The sequence below is a fragment of the Raphanus sativus genome, unplaced genomic scaffold (genome assembly GCF_000801105.2).
Source record: "Raphanus sativus cultivar WK10039 unplaced genomic scaffold, ASM80110v3 Scaffold1366, whole genome shotgun sequence".
Lineage (NCBI taxonomy): Eukaryota > Viridiplantae > Streptophyta > Magnoliopsida > Brassicales > Brassicaceae > Raphanus > Raphanus sativus.
In genome coordinates, this window is record NW_026616678.1 from 1 (window position 1) to 22,771 (window position 22,771).

The 22,771-nt window shown below is 36.3% G+C and overlaps 3 protein-coding genes and 1 pseudogene across 3 annotated transcripts; 1 reads left to right on the top strand and 3 right to left on the bottom strand.

The window, feature by feature from the left end:
- Positions 1 to 4: 4 nt before the first annotated feature.
- LOC108856251 (probable aspartic proteinase GIP2) lies at positions 5 to 1,440 on the bottom strand (annotated as a pseudogene).
- A 3,539-nt stretch (positions 1,441 to 4,979) lies between these two features.
- LOC130504124 (adenosylhomocysteinase 2-like) lies at positions 4,980 to 7,280 on the bottom strand. Its single transcript, XM_056998707.1, has 2 exons — positions 6,529 to 7,280; positions 4,980 to 5,936 (listed from the first exon to the last, which is right to left on the bottom strand). The coding sequence occupies exons 1-2, from the start codon at positions 7,237 to 7,239 to the stop codon at positions 5,190 to 5,192; spliced, it is 1,458 nt and encodes a 485-aa protein (XP_056854687.1). The 5' UTR covers positions 7,240 to 7,280; the 3' UTR covers positions 4,980 to 5,189.
- Positions 7,281 to 8,615: 1,335 nt separating this feature from the next.
- Positions 8,616 to 9,981, bottom strand: LOC108859257 (40S ribosomal protein S19, mitochondrial). Its single transcript, XM_018633144.2, has 4 exons — positions 9,657 to 9,981; positions 9,503 to 9,571; positions 9,288 to 9,394; positions 8,616 to 9,198 (listed from the first exon to the last, which is right to left on the bottom strand). Exons 1-4 carry the CDS (start codon positions 9,760 to 9,762, stop codon positions 8,851 to 8,853), a joined length of 630 nt encoding a protein of 209 aa, XP_018488646.1. The 5' UTR covers positions 9,763 to 9,981; the 3' UTR covers positions 8,616 to 8,850.
- An 8,293-nt stretch (positions 9,982 to 18,274) lies between these two features.
- Positions 18,275 to 20,178, top strand: LOC130504123 (UDP-glucuronate 4-epimerase 6-like). Its single transcript, XM_056998706.1, has one exon. It carries the CDS (start codon positions 18,471 to 18,473, stop codon positions 19,833 to 19,835), a length of 1,365 nt encoding a protein of 454 aa, XP_056854686.1. The 5' UTR covers positions 18,275 to 18,470; the 3' UTR covers positions 19,836 to 20,178.
- The last annotated feature ends 2,593 nt before the right edge of the window (positions 20,179 to 22,771 follow it).

The window sequence follows — 22,771 nt, forward strand, 5'->3', positions numbered from 1 at the left end:
TATAATTTTGAAGCTGATATGTCCCAATCACAATATTCTCTTTCGGTTTCTTTCCGCCATCGATGAAAGCCAAACGATCACCTTCTTGTTGATATTCACCAACGTATTAGTCCCGTGGAATGTCCACCTCACCTCCCTCATATTCCCCGGTAGCCCAAACTCTATCACCGGCGTATTCTTTCCTGCGGCGGCCCGTGCGTCGTAACAGTTTTTGAACGGCGCCACCGATGGGACTTGAGATCTTCCGTTTGCCTGTATTCAACCCATAACAAAATATAAAAAAATGCCGAGAAAAAAAAAATACAAAATATAAAAAATGCTAAGTTTTTTTTTTAAATTATCGTCGTTTTTTAACAACAAAGTTTCATTTCAGATTTAGGTGATATGGTGACAAAAAGTCAAAACCCAAGTAAAATAGAAAATTTTAAAAATTCCTTTAAAAAAAAAGCAAAAAGACCATTTTCCTACTACATGTAATAAATAAGACAATTTATATTCAGTCAAAAAAAAAGAAGACAATTTATATATGAATTATCATCTACTGTTTTTAAGTAAAAATAAAATTGTACGAAGTAGTATATTATTAAAAAAAAAAAAATCCTAGTTCAAGTACTGAATAATAGAATCATAGTTTTTAATTGGTTTACCTTAGCCTTGAGTGTAAAAGACTGAGCAAGAGCATTGTAGATATCAGTGTGTAGTACGGTATACGGAACCACGTGCTTAACTTGGCTCCCCCCGTTCAGTAAACTAGGGGTTCAAAGATAAAGAGTCCCGTCAACGTAGATAGATTGAACCACCATAAATAGTCTCCTGAGCTAACTCTCATCACCGTCGCAGAACTGGGACACTGTAAGAAAGGCCGCCGATGTATAGGTTACCGGTAGTGCCGGAAGAAGGCAAGCAAAGAGAGAATGCGGGATGATGTTAAACTTCTTCGTGACCTGTCTCCAAAACGTATACTCCTCGTGGACCAAGAACTCCGGCCATCGGAGGAGGAAGGCCTTGAGATCTTTTCGCGGCGGCGGCGCATGAGAATGTGAAGGGGCGGAAGCTAACGGTCGGGCTGTTGGCTATGTCCTGGACGACACGGCTGGTAACGGAGGAGTTTTTGCCGAAAGGGTTTGGTTGCTGGTAAAGACAGGTATTTCGGCTGTCGCAACCGTTTCCAGGGATGGCCTTGCACGTTGAGCTCTGGCATCTGACGAGGTGGAGAGATGATAAAGATTTGATTTTGCGGCAGTTGGCCCACGTGAGGTCAGTTCCGAGATCAAGGAGGAAGTTTACGGGAGCTTCTGGGGCAGCTCCGATGCCGATAGTGGTGTAGAACTGTTTTGTGGGTTCGTCTTGGTGATGGGAAACACGTAATTGTGATTTTGATGTCAGAGCTGTGGCGGCTAACATGGAGAGGACGACGATAAGTCGCGTAAGGCCACCCATATTTAGTAAATGAAATGAGTTTATTGTTTTGATTGTGATGAAAAATTCGACTATAGATGTTTGGTATTTATAGATGTCAAAACACATTTTTGATCTAAAGAGAATGAGAGGCTTAAATAATGACATTTAAAAATATGCATGTGATAGTTCTTTAATGTTATAGTATTACATATTTGTAGATGTAAAAACACATGTTGAATTTAGGGATTGATACGGAATATTTGATTCAATTAGTTATTTGTTTCCATTTAAACAAAAAAATTAATTTTTTGTAATTACGAAACAAAGCAACAAAGTTGTTATTAATATGTAATATCTGTAAAAAATCAAAGAACACATACAAAATATTAAGAACAAATATTATACTTGCTATATGAATATATATATTAATATATATATATAAGTATATATATATATTTATAGATTATAAATATAAATCATATAGCTATTATATTTTATGTAAGTTTTACAATATTTTTATATTAAATTGATTACTTTAGTTAGTATTATAATTAAATATATTTTTTTTTGGTAATAAAATATCATAATTTTAATATTATTTGGTTGAAAAAATGTTACATATGGAACCAAATTCATATCAAAAAATGAATATTTGGATGACTGGATATTCGTGTATCTATAAATCAAAATATAATTGGATAATAACTGGGACAAAATCATTTTTCATGAATAACTTCAAAAGTTCGAATATTTCTGCTCACCTTTAGTTTGTTCTAATAAAACGAAAAGCTAAAGTCATTGTCTATTTTTAAAAGATAAATCGTAGCTGATAGGCGTAGGCATTTTTACTTCAATCCGAAATATCGACCCTAACCCGTAACCCGAAACAGAAAAAGAAATCGAATCTGAACTGTTTATATCCGAACGGGATTTATAAGTTTACTATTTTGGACTTTGGTTATAACCCGAGAATCCGAAATTAGAATCCAAAAATATCCGAAATTAGTTAAATATGTTAATATTTTTATATATGTTAAAGTGATTTAGATATTTTACAGTATTTGTAGTTCATTTTATTTGTTATTTAATATGAATATTTTAGTTAATTTAGATAATTTAACTAATTTTTAATTAGATTTGTAAATAATTTATGTATTTTGAAAAAAAATTGTCAATTTTTAAGGTTTAAAAATATATATTTTGGACGATTTTAAACATTGATTAAATCTGATCTGAATCAAATCCGAAAGAAACCGAATCGAACCCGATCCGATAATTAGTAAAAACCGAATGGTATTTATGAATATAACACCGAAAAATCCGAAACTGAACCAAAACCGAATGAGCCACCGAACACCCATGCCCAGTAGCTGACCAGCCTAGAATAGAATTGAAGGTTCCTGCTGGGTCAACTATTCTAAATCTATCTTATTAAACGCGCAGTACTCTTTCAAAATTAAAATAATATAGTAGTAGTAGTTAATATGTATACAATATGAAACGTGACAAAAACAATTAACTGAAGATCAGTCGGTGGATCTGTGTAGGAAGGCTTACGCAACATTTATAAGCATTACTGCAAATTTAGCGCTGCTCAACTATTATGCAACTCACATGGATAACAAAAGTATATATAATCTCCACATTTATGCATCATTCTATATTTCTTATTATATCATGTCCTTTGTTGATGGAACTGTTGAGTGGATTGATAGATTGAAGATTGTGGAAATGTTAGGATAAAATTGGGGGAGATTAAGCTTGTATAGGGGTAGGTATGGACCAAAATTAGAAGTTTCTGGTATGGGTTTGTTAATAACTGAAATGGTTTTATGTATGTTGTATGAGAACTTACATTTCTAGATTGGATATAAACGAGGAATACGCATAGTGATGAGGATCTTTATGGAGGCAAGATGGAAATAGGTTTGCAAATAAATTCTCAGCAAAAAAGACTTGGAATTATATGAGAGGCACAGCCTATTTGCTTATGGCATAAGGGTGTGTGGTTTCCTCAATCTACTCCTAAATTGTCTTTCATGATGTGGGTGGCTGTAAAAAATAGAATGCAAACTTGTGATAGAATGGCGAAGTGGAATCCTACTGCGAATCCAGTTTGTGTTCTATGTAATGAAGAGCAGGAGACGTGTCCACATTTTTTTTTCAAGTGTCAGTACTCTGGAAAAGTTTGGAATGACATACCTCACTTATGATTGGAATGAGATTATTGAAGCAGTCTCTAGCCCAGATTCTAGTCTCAATTCCACAGAATAATTCATCCTTCGTTACACGTTCCAAGCATTGCTACATAATATATGGAGGGAACGAAATGCTCGTCGCCATGGAGAAGAACCATTGGATGTAAAGGTGATGATTAAGAGTATGGACAAACAATAAGATTGAAGCTGCTTGCAGTAAAAGGAAAGGGTCAGAAGTATCTTGAGGATGGCTTGTGTGTTTGGTTCGGTTCAAGATCCCAAAACCTATCTTAATTGAAGTGATGAAGGGCGAAGTAGAAGTTATGGAAGGTTTGTAAGGATAAACAAATATGTTTGAAGCTATATGCAGGGAAAGGGGAAGAGGCAGCAGTATATTGAAGAGGGCTTGTGCATTTGCGGTTAAGATGCATAATTTGGGTTGGGTTTTCTTTTGTCTCCATGCAATGAGTTTTCTTACTCTTTTTTTCCAATTAGAGTTTTGTCCCAATTGGGTTTTTTCTAATGAGGGTTTTAATGAGAAAAATCTTATAGCCTCCCAAACTTGACTTGTGTCACATGGTTAAGTTTGAGGGAAAAATTTGAGTTTATTTGGCTTCTTGTAAGTAGGAAAGGGTTGTTTGGGAGATAGAAGTTGGAGATAGGTTTTAAATTATGTTCTATCTAGTAGTTTCAATTATGTTACTTGATGTAAAAAAATTTTGATTGAATAAATTTTACATTCAAAAAAAAATAGATTGGATATAAAGACCTTAATTTGTTGACCGGAGAGAACTAGCAATTGAGATGAGTACATATGCTGCAAAATAATTATTGTTTCTCTCATGAAGTTAGAAAGAGCTTGTTTTGGTCGTTCTTGTAAAGTTGTAAGTTCACGAACCTGACTATTGGGTGGTTCTCCATAAACTGTTATACAAAAAAAAGGTTCTCCATTGAACTAAATGAGTTTCAAATGAATCATGGCTTAAGTTCGTGGTTTGTTAGAAAATATTGCTTAGTAATGTATTGTTGCCGTTATAAAAGACAATTACAGAGTTCGCTTATTATAGAAACAGTAATTAGACTCAGTAATCATCTGCTCTCTGGTTAAGATATTCACTTCCTAAAGTTCGGCAAAAATCTAACACTATTTGTTTTCGACTTGAGGTTTCCTCATACGTCAGTTTCTCCTTCACAACACTAAACATTTTAAGGTCAAAAGATGAGTGTTTGGATTGACCATCTCGGTATACAATTCAGAGAAGACATAAGATTTGCTGTAATATGAAGCCGAAAGTAGCTTTAACTTCAAGTATCTTGTTTGCTCACTAGTCCGAAATGTAAATTGGTTAACATAAACATTGCATAAATAAGCCTAACAACAGTGTAAAACAAAAATTAATTTAGAGATGATACAAAATAGAAAAAGCCTCTCAAGACCAAGAACAACAACCACTTATTCATACCAATATTTGGTCAACCTCATCAGAAGACCAATATCACATATTTCCCCAACCAGACCAAACCCAAACCAACTCAAATTACCTAATCATATAACCCTAAAGAGAACCAACGCTTGGTCCTGTGTTCTTCTCAGTACCTATAATGACCAGGCTTGTAAGGACCTTCAATGGGTATGCTGACATAGTCAGATTGGTCCTTGGTGAGCTTGGTGAGTCTAGCACCGAGCTTGCCCAAGTGAAGTGCAGCAACCTTCTCGTCCAAGTGCTTAGGCAAAACATATACCTTCCTCTCATACTTCCCGCTCGACTTCTCGTTCCAGAGCTCAAGCTGTGCAATCACCTGGTTGGTGAACGAGCACGACATCACGAAGCTCGGGTGTCCAGTGGCGCATCCCAAGTTCATCAGACGACCCTCAGCTAGCACAATGATGCCTGACTTTGTGTCAGGGAACACCCACCTATCAGTCTGTGGCTTGATGGTGATGCGTTTCACACCAGGGAAAGTCTCAAGTCCTTGCATATCGATTTCGTTGTCGAAGTGGCCAATGTTGCAGACAATGGCGTTGTTCTTCATCTTCCTCATGTGGTCGACCATGATGATGTCTTTGTTTCCAGTGGTGGTGCAAAATATGTCAGCTTCAGAGACAACGTCCTCAAGGGTTAGAACTTGGAGGCCTTCCATGAGTGCCTGAAGGGCACAGATTGGATCGATCTCAGTCACTACGACACGGGCACCAGCGGTTTTCATGGCTGCAGCACAACCCTTTCCGACATCACCATAACCGCAGATAACAGCGACCTTTCCAGCGATCATGACATCAGTGGCTCTCATGAGACCATCAGGGAGAGAGTGGCGACATCCATACAAGTTGTCGAACTGCAAGCAACTCAATTATCAGTGATACAACACAGAGAATTACAGCTGAAGAAACAGAGATCTTGTTTCAAAAATATGAAACATAAAACCAACGTCGTTTTGGTAGATGAGACATGGTATTGACACTAGGCTGAGCATTTATACCCTATACCCAAACCAGACACGAACTCATTGAACAGTTCATGTTTTTTATACAAAAAAAAAACTGAAAACCAAATAAGTATTTTCATATCTTAAATATAATTTATATACATAAAAGTACTAGTTATATCTAGTTTCAAAATAATCATACATAAAAGTATAATATATAAACCCAAAATTTATGTAATTAAATATCTAATACTATCAAAATCGAATTTATCCAATTATCCAAATATTTTATTTGAATTATATGAAACTATTTGAATTACCCGATATTTTTCATATTTATAAATAATCAAAAGGTTTTTATATTTTATACCAAAAAAAAACAAAATAATAGATCCAAACCAAACCGAAAACAGAATTCACAGACCTAATTTACACAGAGTACGATACAAACGTCAGATCTAGTCTTATATAAGCTATAATGGGGACACATGGGAAGTGATACCTTGCTCTTGGTGACAGAGTCATTGACGTTAATGGCAGGGAACAAGAGAGCTCCAGTCTCTTGCATCTGGTAAAGCCTCTTAACACCAGTGGTCGTCTCCTCGGAAACACCGACCAATCTCTCTTTCATCTTGTGGTACTTCTTAGGATCAACTTGAAGACCATCTTTAATGATCGACAACACGATCTGAAACTCAGGGTTGTCCGTGGAAGTCGGGTCAGGGAACTGACCAGTCTTGGCAAAGATCTCCTCAGCCTTAACTCCTTCGTGGATCAAGAGCGTGGCGTCACCACCGTCGTCGACGATCAGATCGGGACCACCTCCCGGACCCCAGTCGAGAGATCTCTCCGTGCACCACCAGTACTCCTGAAGAGTCTCCCCTTTCCACGAGAACACGGCGGCTGAATCACGAGCGATCGCGGCTGCGGCGTGGTCCTGAGTGGAGAAGATGTTGCACGAGCACCATCTGACCTCGGCGCCAAGAGCGGTTAGCGTCTCGATGAGAACAGCGGTTTGGATGGTCATGTGGAGAGAACCGGTGATTCTAGCACCTTTGAGTGGCTGAGAAGGTCCGAACTCGGTACGGCAAGAGACGAGTCCAGGCATTTCTACCTCGGCGAGCTCGATCTCGAGACGGCCGAAGTCGGCCTGAGACATGTCTTTGACCTTGTACTCACGGCCACTCGACGTCTTCTCGACAAGCAACGCCATTGTTTTGAATTTTTCAAATGTGTGCGAGGAGAAACGAAAGGTGGCGTTGTGATGTTAAATAGATTATAGCGGGAGTGAGATGGACGGCTGAGATTAGTTGTTGGGAGAGTTTGTTGGATCTGGTAAAAGAATCAGACTTTTCATCTTTCTTATATATTTTCCGAAAAGGGTGGCAATTCTGTTTTCGATTTTACTTTTGAGAAAAATATTAGTATGAATATGTACTGGTGGGAAAACGTAGATACTATTACTAAGGAAACAACAATGATGTTTAAAATGGAAAAAAAAGTTTACATGAATATGATATTTCCAAATGAAAATAGAACAAAAATACTCATTTTAAATGTTTTCATCTCGTCATCAGCTTTGACAAATACACCTCTACAGATTATTTGTGAGGTGTTTTACAAAAATTACTTACATATTATCATCACTAGTGCCATATTTTGGGTTTTTGATTTTCGTAGTTATTCAATTTTAAGTCACTAGGATTGGAGTGTTTAGAATTTGTATCGGTTGGAATAATATCATTTAAGTTGGGTTTCTATTTTTTACTAAAACTAAAGTGAACCGAATTAGAAATAGTTTGGGTCTGGTTCGAATTTAAAAGCCAAAAAATAAAAAAAAAATTCTGAAATTCTGGATTAAACCGGTAAAACCAAAAAAAATATTAAGATAATTCAGGATTTTAGATATTTTATTTATAACTTTATTCTATATATAAAATCAGAATTAATTAATATCTTTATATTTAAAATATTTGGATACTCGTTTGATTTTCGATTTGGTTTTAATCTTTTACATTTAAATTAATATGAACTATTTGATTTTTTATGAATTTAGTTCAGTTTCGTTTTTTTTTTTAAATTTGGTTCTTATTCAATTGAATGTATATGTATAATTTATATAATTTTTTCAACATATTTATATACATATAATTTCAAAATTAATCGAAAGTGTATTTTAACAAATTTTTTTTTATTTTTGAAAAACTAATACGAAATTAATCGGCACTCCAAAATAACTTTTGGCATTTTGTGGTTCGGTGAGAATAGTCATCAATTTCAAGTTCAACTACCACACTCACAAAGTTTCTTTTAAACGTGATTATACTCCACTCGCTATTTCTTGTTGAAATGTCAATTTGCTGGCTGCTTACTGTAGTATACTTTTCAATTTATGTTTTAAGACTTTGAAACTGAGAAAATATATTTTTTATCCAAGATTAACTGACATCCTATCCAACCTTTTAAATTGTCAAATCCTAAACTGAATAAGCTGTATATTTACATATTTTTCAAAAAACGCCTAATTTACTTTGATTAATTATATAATGTAATTTGATTCCTGTACTTGCTATAACTATAGTAATCAAATTTACAACCTTGAATTTTATTTACTAATTGAAATCACTGTCAAAGAACTATCTTCATGTAGATGAAATGATGGATTTAAAGTTGATTTTCCACATCTCGAAAAATCACTACCTAAGAATCATGAACAACAAGAGAAAACACTTTCAATGATCAATGGCTTACAAAAGTTTCTCATCTTTCGAAAAAATGAGCATCCTAAAGATCATTCTCAAGAACGTACTTCACTTCACTACACTTACTTGGCTCTAGGATGCTTGGTCACTTTTCTCGTAAACGCAAACTCTCCAAACTTATGCCCAACTTTCCCCTCTGTGATCTTACAACGCACATGAGTCTTCCCATTGTAGATCCTCACAGACGAATCAACATACTCTGGCAGAATCGTCGATCTCCTTGACCATATCTTCCTGTTCAGAGCTGCGTTTTTCTTCTTCATCAAGAAGGCGTCGACGAACGGATCTTTCCATACAGATCGGCTCCCCACCATCTTATTGCCTTTCTTCTCATCCTCTACACTCTCTCCCAAAGGCAAGCTTGGCCATTCTTTTGCAGCATCCACACGGATGTTAAACCCATTCAACTCCTAATTAATCAAACCACAAATTAACAATACAGCACAGTAAATAAAAATTTAATATATGATAGGTAGATGATTCCTTTTGTATTCTAAACCTGTCCATCCATAGCTGAAATAGCAGATTTAGCAGAATCCTCGCTCATGAAGTTAACAAATCCATAACCTCGAGACCTCCCAGTCACTTTGTTTGTCATCACTCTTGCTACAGAAGCATAGAACACGACAAGACTGAAAATGATTACTCCGAGGGACACCAGAGCAAAGATCCATTCTATTACAGAACAGGTGAAAAGAAAGATCCAGGGCTTACCATCTGAGACTCCGCTGAAGGTAGAGAAAGCGTCCTTCAAGGAACTGTCGTCAGTTCCGGGTGATAGGCCTGAGACCAAAGGCATTCAACACTGTTATACAAGACAGAGAGAGAGATTGCAGTGAAATGAAACCATCTGATTAGACTTTATTACCACCAACGAAGAGCTTTGTGGAAATGTAACGGAGTGAACCGAGCACTGTTGTCAGTGAAACACTTGTGTTTTGTTGTAAGACGGCGAGTTTGGTGGAGAAAGCCATTTTTAGATGTCTGGAAAAAAAGATACCTGGGAGTCGATGGCTGACCACGTCTCTCTCGTCGTCGATTTTGCAATAGTAACAAGAACAAGCTCGTTAGGGATTTAAACCAAACCGGGTTCTACCAGCAGATCTGTGCCCCCGGTCTATTAAACCCACTTTTTGAATGGTAAAACCCAAAACCCTAGTGTACACCACGTTCGGTTCAATGCCTATTAAGTTTTCTCCTTTGCTTACTCTATTTGGGTTTTGTCTAATTATAAAGCCCATCTATAGTTTAAACCTACATACGTAGTTTATAGGTTTCTGTCGCTTAGCTGAATCAATGAATAATAGGCTTTAAAGATTTGTAACTGTATATTGTGTTCGAGTCGTCCATCTTTAACCTATTCGCCCGATCTAAATCGGATTTTCTCATCGTAGAATTTCCAATTATAGAAGGTTGTTGCACTCTACTGATAGAGTCATGAACTTATAAAGGCCACAACAAAGAAAAAAAATGGATTTATCAAGTAATTAGTTAATTAAGAAAATCAAACAAATGAAAGAAACTGATGTAGATAGATATTTTGGAAATATTCTAAATATCTTATTATTGTTTTTATTAATTATTTTAGATAGTTATCTTTAATATTTTAGGGTTTTATGGTTTTTTATATATAGCCGTCGGCTTATGGTTGTATTCAGTTTTGATTTGATTAATAAAAGTTAAGAGTTTTCTCTTTGTTGTTCCTTGTTTTCGGTAGATCATTGGTGATCTCAACGAATTTAAGAAGACATTGATCTTAGGCATTCTTAGACTAAATAAGATCTTTGTGATTATCCTAGTTTTCCGGGTATTCTAAGAATCAACGGATCTCTAGTTCTATCTTTAAGGCTTCTGCTACATCAGGTGGTATCAGAGCCGCGTTTCTTTGGTTTCTCAATCGAAGAACGATTCTGGATGTCATGGTGAGTATTAGCATCTATCTTATCCGGGGCGAAAGTCCTTTTATTGAGAGAGAAGAGAACCATGAGATCTACCGAGAGATTTATGGTGATCCGATCTACGACGTATATGAAGATGATGTTCAAGTTATTGAGTTTGTCTTCAAAGAGGGATCTTTTGAAAATCAGAGCCGTGCAAAAATAGGGCGGAATTGTGTTGATAAAGATTTCGTGCATGATCTACTGCGTACAAAGTTTGTGCAAAAACGGATTTGTGAATATTCATGTTATAAACAGATCCGTGCAAAAGTCGTGCAAAACATGCTATTGAAGATTCGAGGAAGAGTTTTTCTTGGAAAAAAAGATGGATTCAAAGACTACGAACAAGATTCGAGGACGAATCTTCTCCAACCCAGAGAGAATGATGTAGATAGATATTTTGAAAATATTCCAAATATCTTATTATTGTTTTTATTAATTATTTTAGATAATTATCTTTAATATTTTAGGATTTTATGGTTTTTTTATATATAGCCGTCGGCTTATGGTTGTATTCAGTTTTGATTTGATTAATAAAAGTTAAGAGTTTTCTCTTTATTGTTCTTTGTTTTCGGTAGATCATTGGTGATCTCAACGAATTTAAGAAGACATTGATCTTAGGCATTCTTAGACTAAATAAGATCTTTGTGATTATCTTAGTTTTCCGGGTATTCTAAGAATCAACGGATCTCTAGTTCTATCTTTAAGGCTTCCGCTACATCAGAAACACTCAAATCCATGAGCTAATAAACACTAGACTAATTAACCAAGATTATCTATAAATTAGGGTTGATGAATATATATTAGTTGGAGCTGCCCTATGATTGTTTCGCTTTTGTTCAAGGCCAGCACAGCTTCTTGTTAGCTTATTACTTTTTAGATGAAAGTATATATGGTCGTTTGTATAATTGTATTATATGTGTTTAGAACTTAGATGCATGGCGCTTTATATCTTTCGTATGCGTCGTTGTCTTACTTTAATAATGGAAATCAGTTGAACAAAAGTCTAGTTGGGCCAGACTCAAAATAAATCTGTCCCATTTCTGCAACCGATAGGATTGGAACCAGGATCCGGTCATGCTTTCCTCAGAGAACTCTCTAAAATCGACAAGTAAAGCAACCATTATTTGCAAAAAGAAAAAAATCTCTTCTATACCTGATATTTTTCACACTGCCTAGGTATAAAATTTTAGAACACTGCATGCAGAAACGGGCCTTGGTGAGACCCCACTCCTCACAAGAATCCATGTAAGAGTTAGAAGCTCACTTCTCACACATCATTTGTAAAGTAAAAATCTTCTTATATAAATTGAACAAATATTATCATTTTGATAGGGAACTAATTTGGTTTTTACGATTTTAAGCTTTCAAAATGAGAATCAGTTTTTCTATTCACTCCCTTGTTAGTAAAATAAGGATGATTTTCTGCAAAAATAAAGTGGAACTTTTTTGTCGGAATAATGTGATGCTCTAATGATTCATCATAGTTGATTATATTAGTAAAATTTCAATTTCATAGTTAATGGTGAGTAGTCATTGTCTTTGCCCTGGCACATGGGCAAGAGAACCACATCCCATTTGCAATAATTGCTTAATATTCCTTTCATATATGAAAAGAATGCATATATGAAAAATAATTGAGGAGATGATGGGACAAGAAAATCCTAAAAGGATAAAAGTCTCTTTTCAATCAAGGAGAAAGAAGCCTTTGCCGACGAAATAGAGAGATGAGGGTTTTGTGATGTTAAGAAGGAAGTGTAGTATGAGTTGTGATGGGCTTTTCAACTTGCATAAAGCCAAGACAAATGTAATTGGTCAACAAAATCACTGTCCCACCTTTATTAGTGTTTAGAACTCCTACCCGCGATCACGAAAAGAAAGAAAAATAACTTTCATGTCTAGTCAAAATTGATTCATGTTAAATTAATTAATAGAGATAGGAATGTATAAATCTAATAAAGTGAGTCTCATAAGTCAAGGTATTTCACCGGAAGATCAGCAACAAACGTGAAGAGTATTATATTTATCTACATTCTAGTTGAAACAAACGATCGTCTAATTATCGATGAAGTCACATTCTTTGAATTCTATTAATGTAACCATAAATTGAGCAGGGTTCAGTTCACCAGATATAAGATATAGGAAAGTGTGTCTTGTATTAACATAGTAGCAGAGTTTATATACAGAGCAGTAATCACAACCGACGTAAGAAGATATTAAGATTGTCATCAATCCTCTTCAATTCTCCATTTATGAGTTAGATTTTGAATGTGAGTTATGCTCATCACTAATATAATATCAGAGAGCTATGGTGAAAGTCTAACATATGATTTCCACATAAATAGTTTTATATCTATGTAGCATGTGTAAATGGTCTATATTGATGTGGTATGTCCGAAATGTTGGGTTTAGACTATTCTCAATGGACCGTTGCCCATCCACATTTCGAGAGATGGTGTTATCGATCTTTGGACAATATATATATGTATGGGCAATTCTCCATTCATGAACTAGCTTTTAGGTGTGAATTAAACCTATCACTAATAGAAAATAACAATCAATATAAAGTACATCATTATCTCTAAGATATATGTGATCAGAGTTTATATATTATCATCAGAATAATTGTCGCCACGAAAAATAACAGGTTAAGATAACAACCAATATAAAGTACATCATTATCTCTAAGATATATATGATCAGAGTTTATATATTATCATCAGAATAATTGTCGCCACGAAGAATAACGGGTGTGATCAATGCACCCGAATTATCAGAAGAATAAAAATTATAAGGAGTAATAGAAGATTGATTTTAAGAGGTAAGAGAACCGGTTGTATCAGACGTAGAAGAAGAAATAGTAGTAACCATGATTGTCTAGTATTTAATCATGGGTAGAAGTAGAAAAAATTGTATGCGGAAGCGAAAATTTTAAGTTCAGGAATCATTAGATCTGATACCATATAAAATTTAGGAAAGTGTGTTTATATACAGAGTAGTAATCACAACCGACATAAGAAGATAACAATTAATATAAAATACATCATTATTTCTAAGATATATGTCATTATTTCTATACAAGAGTTATATAAAAAAGAAAGAAAATCAAATAACAGATCTAGATCTTATTGTTCTTCTTACGTAATTCCAATTCAGATCTTAGGAATCTATAAGTATGGGAAAAAGAAAATACAAGTAACGAGTGTAGAATTTAATACTACGTCCAGAGTATTATAGCCTTAACCACAACGACCATTTCGTAATGATCTTAGTTACAAGCTCACCAATTATTTTAATCATCATTTAGCTTCTGTTTTGTAAACAGAAAACCCATTACGGAAATGTTTAAAACTACTTCAAAATTATATAAGCTAAGGGTACAATATTGCTTCAAACGAATTGATTCTTTCGAACTCGTTTATATATCTACTTGAAACTCTTTTTTTTTTTTTTTTTTTTTTTTTTGTAACACCACTTTCATTAATACTTAAACGTTCGGACTACACTTTGAAGAAGGAATAATCCTGAATCTACCAACAGTACAAGCAAACAATACAACATAAAGGATAAGAGTAGAGAAGCCTCTAAGATAAATTGACAGCGAAATCTGAGTACCACTCGAATGCGTCGAAGTAAAGTTCACGGCAAAGCCGGGAAGTTGAAACTTAGTCACATTAGATCGTGACGTTGATAGACAATCCACACCTCGGAATACCGTCGAAACGAAATCCGTTGCATCTTCAGGCCCCGTACGGACCGTTCCACAAGATAACAAAACGGTTAGAGATTTTGACAACTTCATCTGCTTTATAGCAGGAGACACGACATTTCTCATGGAGAAAGTCTTAGATGGTGGTATTGGTGATTCCACTGACAACCACAAAAGTAGAGATCGCTTCGGAATTGAAGGATATGACTTCGTGTTCACAATAGTTTGGATCAAAGGTTCGGTGAATCCATCGAGACTCATTGACAAACTATTGAATAAAACCAAAACCAAAAGACAATTTCTGAGCTTGGTCCTCTTAAAGTAATTATTTTGAGAGATAAAAAGTGGGCTGACACCTTTTGAAAATGGCATGGGCCTGGCCCATATAGAGGAAACGGAAGGGCTGATGTCAGCAACACGTTCATCGGATCCGAGTTTGAAGAGCAGCGTGCGTGCGGCGGAATTAGGGCACACCTCGTCGCCGGGATGAAGGGCAGTAGCGCAAGATGGAGGAGAGGGTATCGTGAAGATTGGAAGGTTAGGGATTGAGAAGCCACCGCGAAAAGATACGGAGTCCCGTTTGTAGCGTGAAGTTGATGTACTGTGGTGGCTTGAGGTATTCTTTGCGTCTGAAATTTGAGCTTTATCTGAGAGTTCAGATCCAGAGCAACCCATGAAGGTCCGTTCGGATCTAAAGCGCAGCTGAAAGTTGACCTCGGAGAAGGAAAGGAGGTGAAGTGAGGAGCCATTTGCGCTAGCGATGCGAGTTGTAGATCTGTTGCAGAGGGAGAGCCCTCCCTTTTGTGGGTCGAGGTGGGGAGAAGTGGTCTTTGTACCGCATATCCGGGAGTCCCCGGTGAAGGATGTAGGTGCGGTGGTCTCCAAAACCCGAGCAGAAACCACGAAGGTTTTCTCCAGTTTTGATATACCAAGATCCAGAATGAATGATTGAGTAAAGGCGAAATAAGTAACAGAACAAGAGCTTTGACTTGGAGCAAGAGAAACCATGAAAAAGATGGAACGGAGGCGACGCCGGCGAGCTCCCGCTCCACCGGCGTCGAAACACGAGTGTCTTGGTAAGAGCGTCAGAGAGAGTATTTGGGACTTTTCTTTTGTTACTAGAAAAGAAAAGTTATCAGTATATCTACTTGAAACTCAAACTGCAGAAATAACTATGCAAGTCTTTAAAATTTGATTTGAATTCATCGCTTTATTCATGATTCTGCAATAAGTCGATACTCGTGGTGATCTGATCTGATCAGATCTAGCTCTAACATTAATTTTTCAGCTTTGGTATATATTTTTTTTCCATATTGAAATTATATTAATGGCCTAAGGTCCAAAAGTTACAGAGTCAAAACCCACAAACCAAACAGACAAACAACAACGTTAAAGCCTATACCACACTTGGGTCAAACATACAACGAAAGAAAATGGGCCACAGCCCAAATCCACAAAAACTTAAACTTCACCGACACCGACACCTCGGGAAATCCTACCACGTGTCGTAATCCACACCCCTTCGGATGCATGTGTCACTCGATCCTTCCAAACCAACGAGCGCTACCGTTGCATGTCTTTTCCGGAGACCACGACCGGAACTCACCCGTCGCCACAAATCCTCGGAGCCAAACCATTTTAAAACCACCGGCAAGCTTCATCGGAATTCACCCGAGATCTCAAACCGCATCAACGCAACCCACATCTACTTCAACACCGCTTCCAAACGTCGGAGAGCATCCATCGTCGACGCGAGAGCTCCTTTAGACCAAAAGCTGAAACCCACAAACTAGTCACCAAAGAGAAAGTTACCGGAGCATAGGGAACCTCCTCCTAAAAACGCAATTTAAAACTGCTTGTTCTCCTTTAGACGGAAAGAACCAACAACGGAACACTAGAACCGACTGTCCATCGAAAGATCGGCGCAACAACGGAAGCTAAAAACCAAATCGAAGATTAGAAAGATGAAACTTAGCAAATAGGAACGCAAATGGGTAAAAATCCAAATAGATGGTGACTGTGGAAGTCTACACCATCGGTCGGAAGCGGTGAAAACGACTGACGAACTTTTCTCTCTTTGATATTTAGTCTTTCCCCTGTAACTATCTATTTGTTTTCTGGCTTTGGTATATACTATATGTACTTTTAAAGTTTATTTTATTTTTGCGTAGAATTTAATCATCTTGTGAAAATGCGTGGACTATCTTACTATTTTAGTATTTTATAGCTTTTGTCCTAAAAAGACTTCGTTTATTTTCAACCTGTACTGTTCTTATAATAAGTGGATCCCACCCCAATTTCACAATATATGATGACTATAGGAACACTGTAAGTCAGCAAATAAAATTGGCTCAAATGTTCACACATACGAACATGTGGAGGTACTCACATGGGCACTCTCCTGTCCATCACACAACAGGACAGACAGAAGTGGGGTTGTCCTCTGGCTTAACCAATGTGTTAAACTGCCTTATTATTTGAACCATTTGGTTATATCCTTAAGTGAATTTGTTCGATGAAATTAGCAAACTACCTATAATGTGATAAGTTTGTTCTCTGTCAACTAAAGTACTATAGTATGGATTTAGGGTATTCCCTTAATTAAGATATAAAATTTGTATACAAACTACAATTTTTCTATATACTTTGACAACAAAGGTTTGTATTTTACTAATTATTATTCTTCTTATTATCAACAAAAAACAGTATGCACACTTTATTGTTAACCTTAAAATTATATTTCAATGTGATTTTTATGCCAAAATAAAATCTCTTCAATCTAATTGTAAAATTCACATTATTTTAGTTCAATGTTATAATTTCACACCAAATTTGATATGATATTATTCACTACATTAAAATACTATTCACTCACTAAAACATTATATATTTACTTTGTTAATAAAACAAACAATTAAATAAATTACAAAGAAAAATAAATATATAATATTATACAATAGTTTTAGTTTGAAATTTTTGTGTTATAGTTAGAGAATCATTCTTAGTGTCAAAAATCACATTAAAATAATGCAGTTTTAAATTAAAATAATTTTTAATGGTTTGGAGATGTTCTTAAAATAGTCGCTACTATTCTATTAAAATCCGGTTAGTTAAGTTCATGTTTTATAATCTCAATATTATCTTCACTTATTTTTACATACCTCACATACTTCTTCTTTTATTATATTGAACAGTGCTGTTCTGGGATTAAATGTTAAGAAAAAATGCTGTTTTGATTTACCTAACTTGATTAAGAAAACCTTTCAGTATATTACAATTTATTTACTTTAAAATACCATTTATTAAAATAAACTTGCATGTTATTAGATTTTACTAAAGTTATTTATATCTAATATCTATCAATAAATGTTTCAATTGAAGTTGATAATATTTTTATATAACAAAACCTCTTCTAATTTGTTATCTTTAAATATAAAATTGAGAATCTGACTGAATACAATTTGACATCATAACTATAATGGATCTATAAAGATAAAGAATCCGAATTTAATATCTAGTGATGATGAAAAAAACAATAAACAACCCAAAGACTTTTTGAAGATGACAAAAGAAAACCCTGTAAGAAATGGAGAACAATCTAACTTTCTCCAATGTGGCATACGCCTAACTAGCAAATCCTTCTTATATTTTGGGTAAAATTACACTCGTGTTAAAAAACCAACGTTACCATCACCACTACAACAATACTGTCTTTTGTGGTAAAATACAACAATACAGTACTTATTTATCTATTTTAGAAAATAACACGTTATTTTCGTTATTTATATTTTATATATATATATATATATATTTATTACAGAAAAAATGGGTTCCGACCAGCAAAATCTCTCTCTTTCTCTTTATAATCATCAGATCGTTCCCTCATAGTTTTCAGGGCTCAAACTCTCTCAAACCCTCAAAGTCTCCCCTTAGAAAAATAATCTTAAACATTTTTCTTCGAGTCCCTTCTTGGATCCAGGGAGAAGAATCCACTGACAAATCTAGATCAGTAAGAGTTCTAACTCAAAATACTAAAATGCCCTTATCCACAACAACAGTGGATACAAGCAAGACGATGAAGCTGGAGAGGTGCAACAGCTACCTCCGCAAGATTCACAGCACCAAAGTTCTCAACGCTTCTTCCAAAGTCCTCTTCCGAGCAACACTCCTCGTCGCTCTCGTCCTCCTCCTCCTCTTCGCATTCAACTACCACCCACTCTCCGACAGCCGCGCCGCCGCTTCCCACCATCTCCACCGACGCAGCTTCTTATCCACCGGAATCTTCTCCTCCTCCTCTTCCGCTTGGGAGAAGCGCGTGAGACAATCCTCGACAGCAAAACGACAACACGGTCTCTCCGTCCTAGTCACGGGAGCAGCGGGGTTCGTCGGATCCCACTGCTCCATCGCCCTTAGGAAACGCGGCGACGGCGTCTTAGGGTTCGACAACTTCAACGACTACTACGACACATCCCTCAAAAGAGCGAGACAACACCTTCTCGAGAAGCAACAAGTGTTCATCGTCGAAGGCGATCTCAACGACGGTCCCCTCTTGCGTAAGCTCTTCGAAATCGTCCCTTTCACTCACGTCCTCCACTTAGCAGCTCAAGCAGGAGTCCGCTACGCCATGAAGAACCCTCAGTCTTACATCAGCTCCAACATCGCCGGTCTCGTCAACCTCCTCGAAGTAGCCAAAGCGGCTAACCCTCAGCCTGCCATCGTGTGGGCCTCGTCCAGCTCCGTGTACGGACTCAACACCGAGAACCCCTTCTCGGAAGAGCACAGGACGGACCAGCCGGCGAGTCTTTACGCGGCGACGAAGAAAGCAGGGGAGGAGATAGCGCACACGTACAATCACATCTACGGTCTCTCCTTAACCGGACTCCGGTTCTTTACGGTTTACGGTCCTTGGGGAAGACCGGACATGGCTTACTTCTTTTTCACTAAAGCCATACTCAACGGGAAGTCGATAGATATTTATAGAACTCAAGAAAATCAAGAAGTGGCGCGTGACTTCACCTATATCGACGATATCGTTAAAGGATGCGTCGGTGCGTTAGACACGGCGGAGAAAAGCACCGGAAGCGGCGGAAAGAAGAGAGGGCCGGCTCAGTTACGTGTTTACAACCTCGGGAACACTTCTCCGGTTCCTGTCGGGAGACTGGTTTCGATATTGGAAGGGTTGTTGGGGACGAAAGCGAAGAAGCATCTGATCAAAATGCCGAGAAACGGTGACGTGCCTTACACGCATGCGAATGTGAGCTTAGCGTATAGAGACTTCGGGTATAAACCAACGACGGATCTCGCGACGGGGTTGAGGAAGTTCGTCAAGTGGTACGTTGGTTATTATGGGATACAGCCGAGGGTGAAAAAGGAAAACTCTCACGCTGATGATTCCACTTAATAACCTCTCTCTCTCTCTCTCTGCTTCATTATCATCACATGCTCGTTTATTTCATTTTACAAAAAAAATGATTACAGATACATATTTCTGTATTTTTCCTTTTTATTTTAAAATGCCAAAACTCATTAATGTTATAGTAGACAGATATGTAGAAGGAGAAATGAGAAAAAAGAAAGAAAGAGGGGGTATAGTTGGATATATAATTAAGTGGGGTTTGTTATGTAATAAATGATGGGTTAATGATCTTGCTGGAAAGTGTTTAGAGAGCAGGTTGGATGCTTGTAATCAAGGAATGAAACCTGTGATCCATTATCAACTGTAATATAAAAGATTTATTCTCCTCTTTTATTCTTCTTTCTTTTTTGCCTTTTCTCTCTTTCACTTTTTTAGCTTTGATGTTTTATTTCTTTACTATTTCCTGCCAAAAAGAGTATAAATGGATTGAACTGAACCAGAAGTAAATATCAAACCGGATTTGACTTGACAAAAAAAACTATTGTGCAATAACGAGTCGCAGTAAACCAAAAAGAGAAAGGAAGAGGACCATTGGCAATTTGGCATTGGACCCATCAATAATCATATTCCAGTCTTGGTGTTCTTATCTTTCTTTCTTCTTCTTATAGGTTCATTTTGTCTTTACGAATCTTAGCTTTTATTTTCTGTATAATAAGTTGATAGCTTACCATTTTTTATTTAACTCGAAGGAACGCCTACAACTGATTGATCGTTTACTGCCAACATGCGCAAGGTACCAGTCCACACCTGGTTGCAGTAATAGTCCAAACAGAAAAATTGAAACCACATTCAAACAGTAAATGGTTTCTTGATTCAGTAGTAGCATTGCATAAGAGACAAGCCGGGCTCACTTACATACCTCAAGCAGTTATTATATCCCTCGTTGGGCACATATTCAACATAAAAAAACAAGTAAAAAAGTTGTCTTGGGATTTACCTAGGAGGTCCAGACTAGTAATGACCAAGGCACAGTTGGCATATATATCCCCTGAGTTTGCTGTAAATTACCCTTGTGGAGTAGCAGTTGCAGATTTTTCCATCCACTTCCCATTCATAATAATCGGGCTATTGAGTTATAGTCAACGTTGTCAAAGTGTATTTGTATGGATAGTTGATTCTCTGATCTATCAGGTGAAAGTGCCACTGTCCTTTGCTATAGATAGAAGCAAAGTGTTGGTGTGGGTGCGATTCCTGTTTTTACCGAACCATTTCAAATGATACATCGAAGACTACCAAAAGATGACCAATGGTCAGTCCAGAACCTACTGCCGACCCCTTAGTTTTGTCCATGGAAACATCTCATGCAACAATTAAAGTAACGTGTTCGTAGCCAAGAATGAGACTTGTTTCCTTTCATGATCCAAAAGTTGCGGAGGCTACCTTGGACGACCACTTGCTTATACATGTTACCCTACCCTTCCCTGAAGAAGAGTAGACAAATAAGCTTTAGACAACACACTTCATTCCACATTTCCATATTTTTTATTCCCAAACCATCTTGTTCCGCTGGCCGAGTGACTGACGAGGCTCTCGTTGAATGGTGACTGTCAATATCACCATTTCAAAAGGAACACCATACATAGAGAATTAATGCGTTTGATACAAGGTTTTTTTTTTATATAATCTGGGATATCCGACGACCGAGGTTCACCTGACTAATTGCCGGATTTTGAAATCCACAACCCTTAGATCTTTACAAGCCACTTTAACCACCCGACCACGAGATTTTGGTAGCATGAAAAAAGCACACAAGATCATTAACATGCCCACAATCACTATTTTAATTAGCAAAAGACGACTTGAGAATGATAAGGTTTTGACCCTCCAAGCACAAAACCGGATCTTGACTTTATGAAGTAAATGCTCACAATTAAATAAGCTCAGTTTTTATTGTAGAGTGGGACTTCCCACGTAACGAACCAAAAGGCATGCCCGTAGATACCTGAATTACAGCGATTTCAGAATCAGACAAAATTAGAAGCAGAGAATCTTGAATTCTGCCTACTAACCGCTAGACCAGAGTGTAACTCAAGTTCATGAAGCACTGTACGAACATTTTGCACCTGACGGCAATGAACGATCAATTTTCTAGAAGATAACAAATAATAGGTCACTCTCTGTTGAGGTGGATACGAATGAAACATCAGCAACCTCTGCCCATAAGTGATTTCTCACCATTTTTTTTAGAAAAAAAAGGAAGTGACTTATATTTTTCCATTCGAACTAATGTAACAATTCAGAAGAAAAAGAAAATAAGTTCCAATAATACTAGCCACTCAGATAATTTTATTGATCCAATTATACATCAAATTGGGTTAGTCAACTAAAGGAAATAATAATTTAAGATTATGTAAGCAAATGACATAAATTACTCCATTCCATACATTTTTTAGAAAAACATTCCATACTCCATTAACAAACACAAAGCAAGACTAACAAAACAATTGTGTCAACTTAAAAACACACAAGACTATTAGTTGAAACATTGTGTACGACTTTTTGAAACATTTTTATTAATCTTTTTTAAAAATCTCTTTTAAAAAGATATATACATATATAGATTATATTTTGAACATTTCTTTTAGTATTTAATTATATTTTCTGGTTATAATTAAGATTTTGTTAAGATTTTTTCTTTTTTAAAATTGTAAACCGCTAAGCGGAATTTTCAAAATTTGGAAAAATCATAATTTTGGCAAACGAAAAAAACGAATAAAATTGATGAAATAGAAAATATGAGAGAGAAATATAATTATAAAATAATTTAGAACAAGGAAATAATAGAAAGACAAATAAAGAAGGTGGCAAGCTTGTATATATATATAGTTAACAGATCGATTGTTAAGTGCATTAGCAATTTCAAAGCTGTTGCTTTCACCATTATCGGCTGGATTAGCTCTATTCTTAATTTTCTCTTCTAT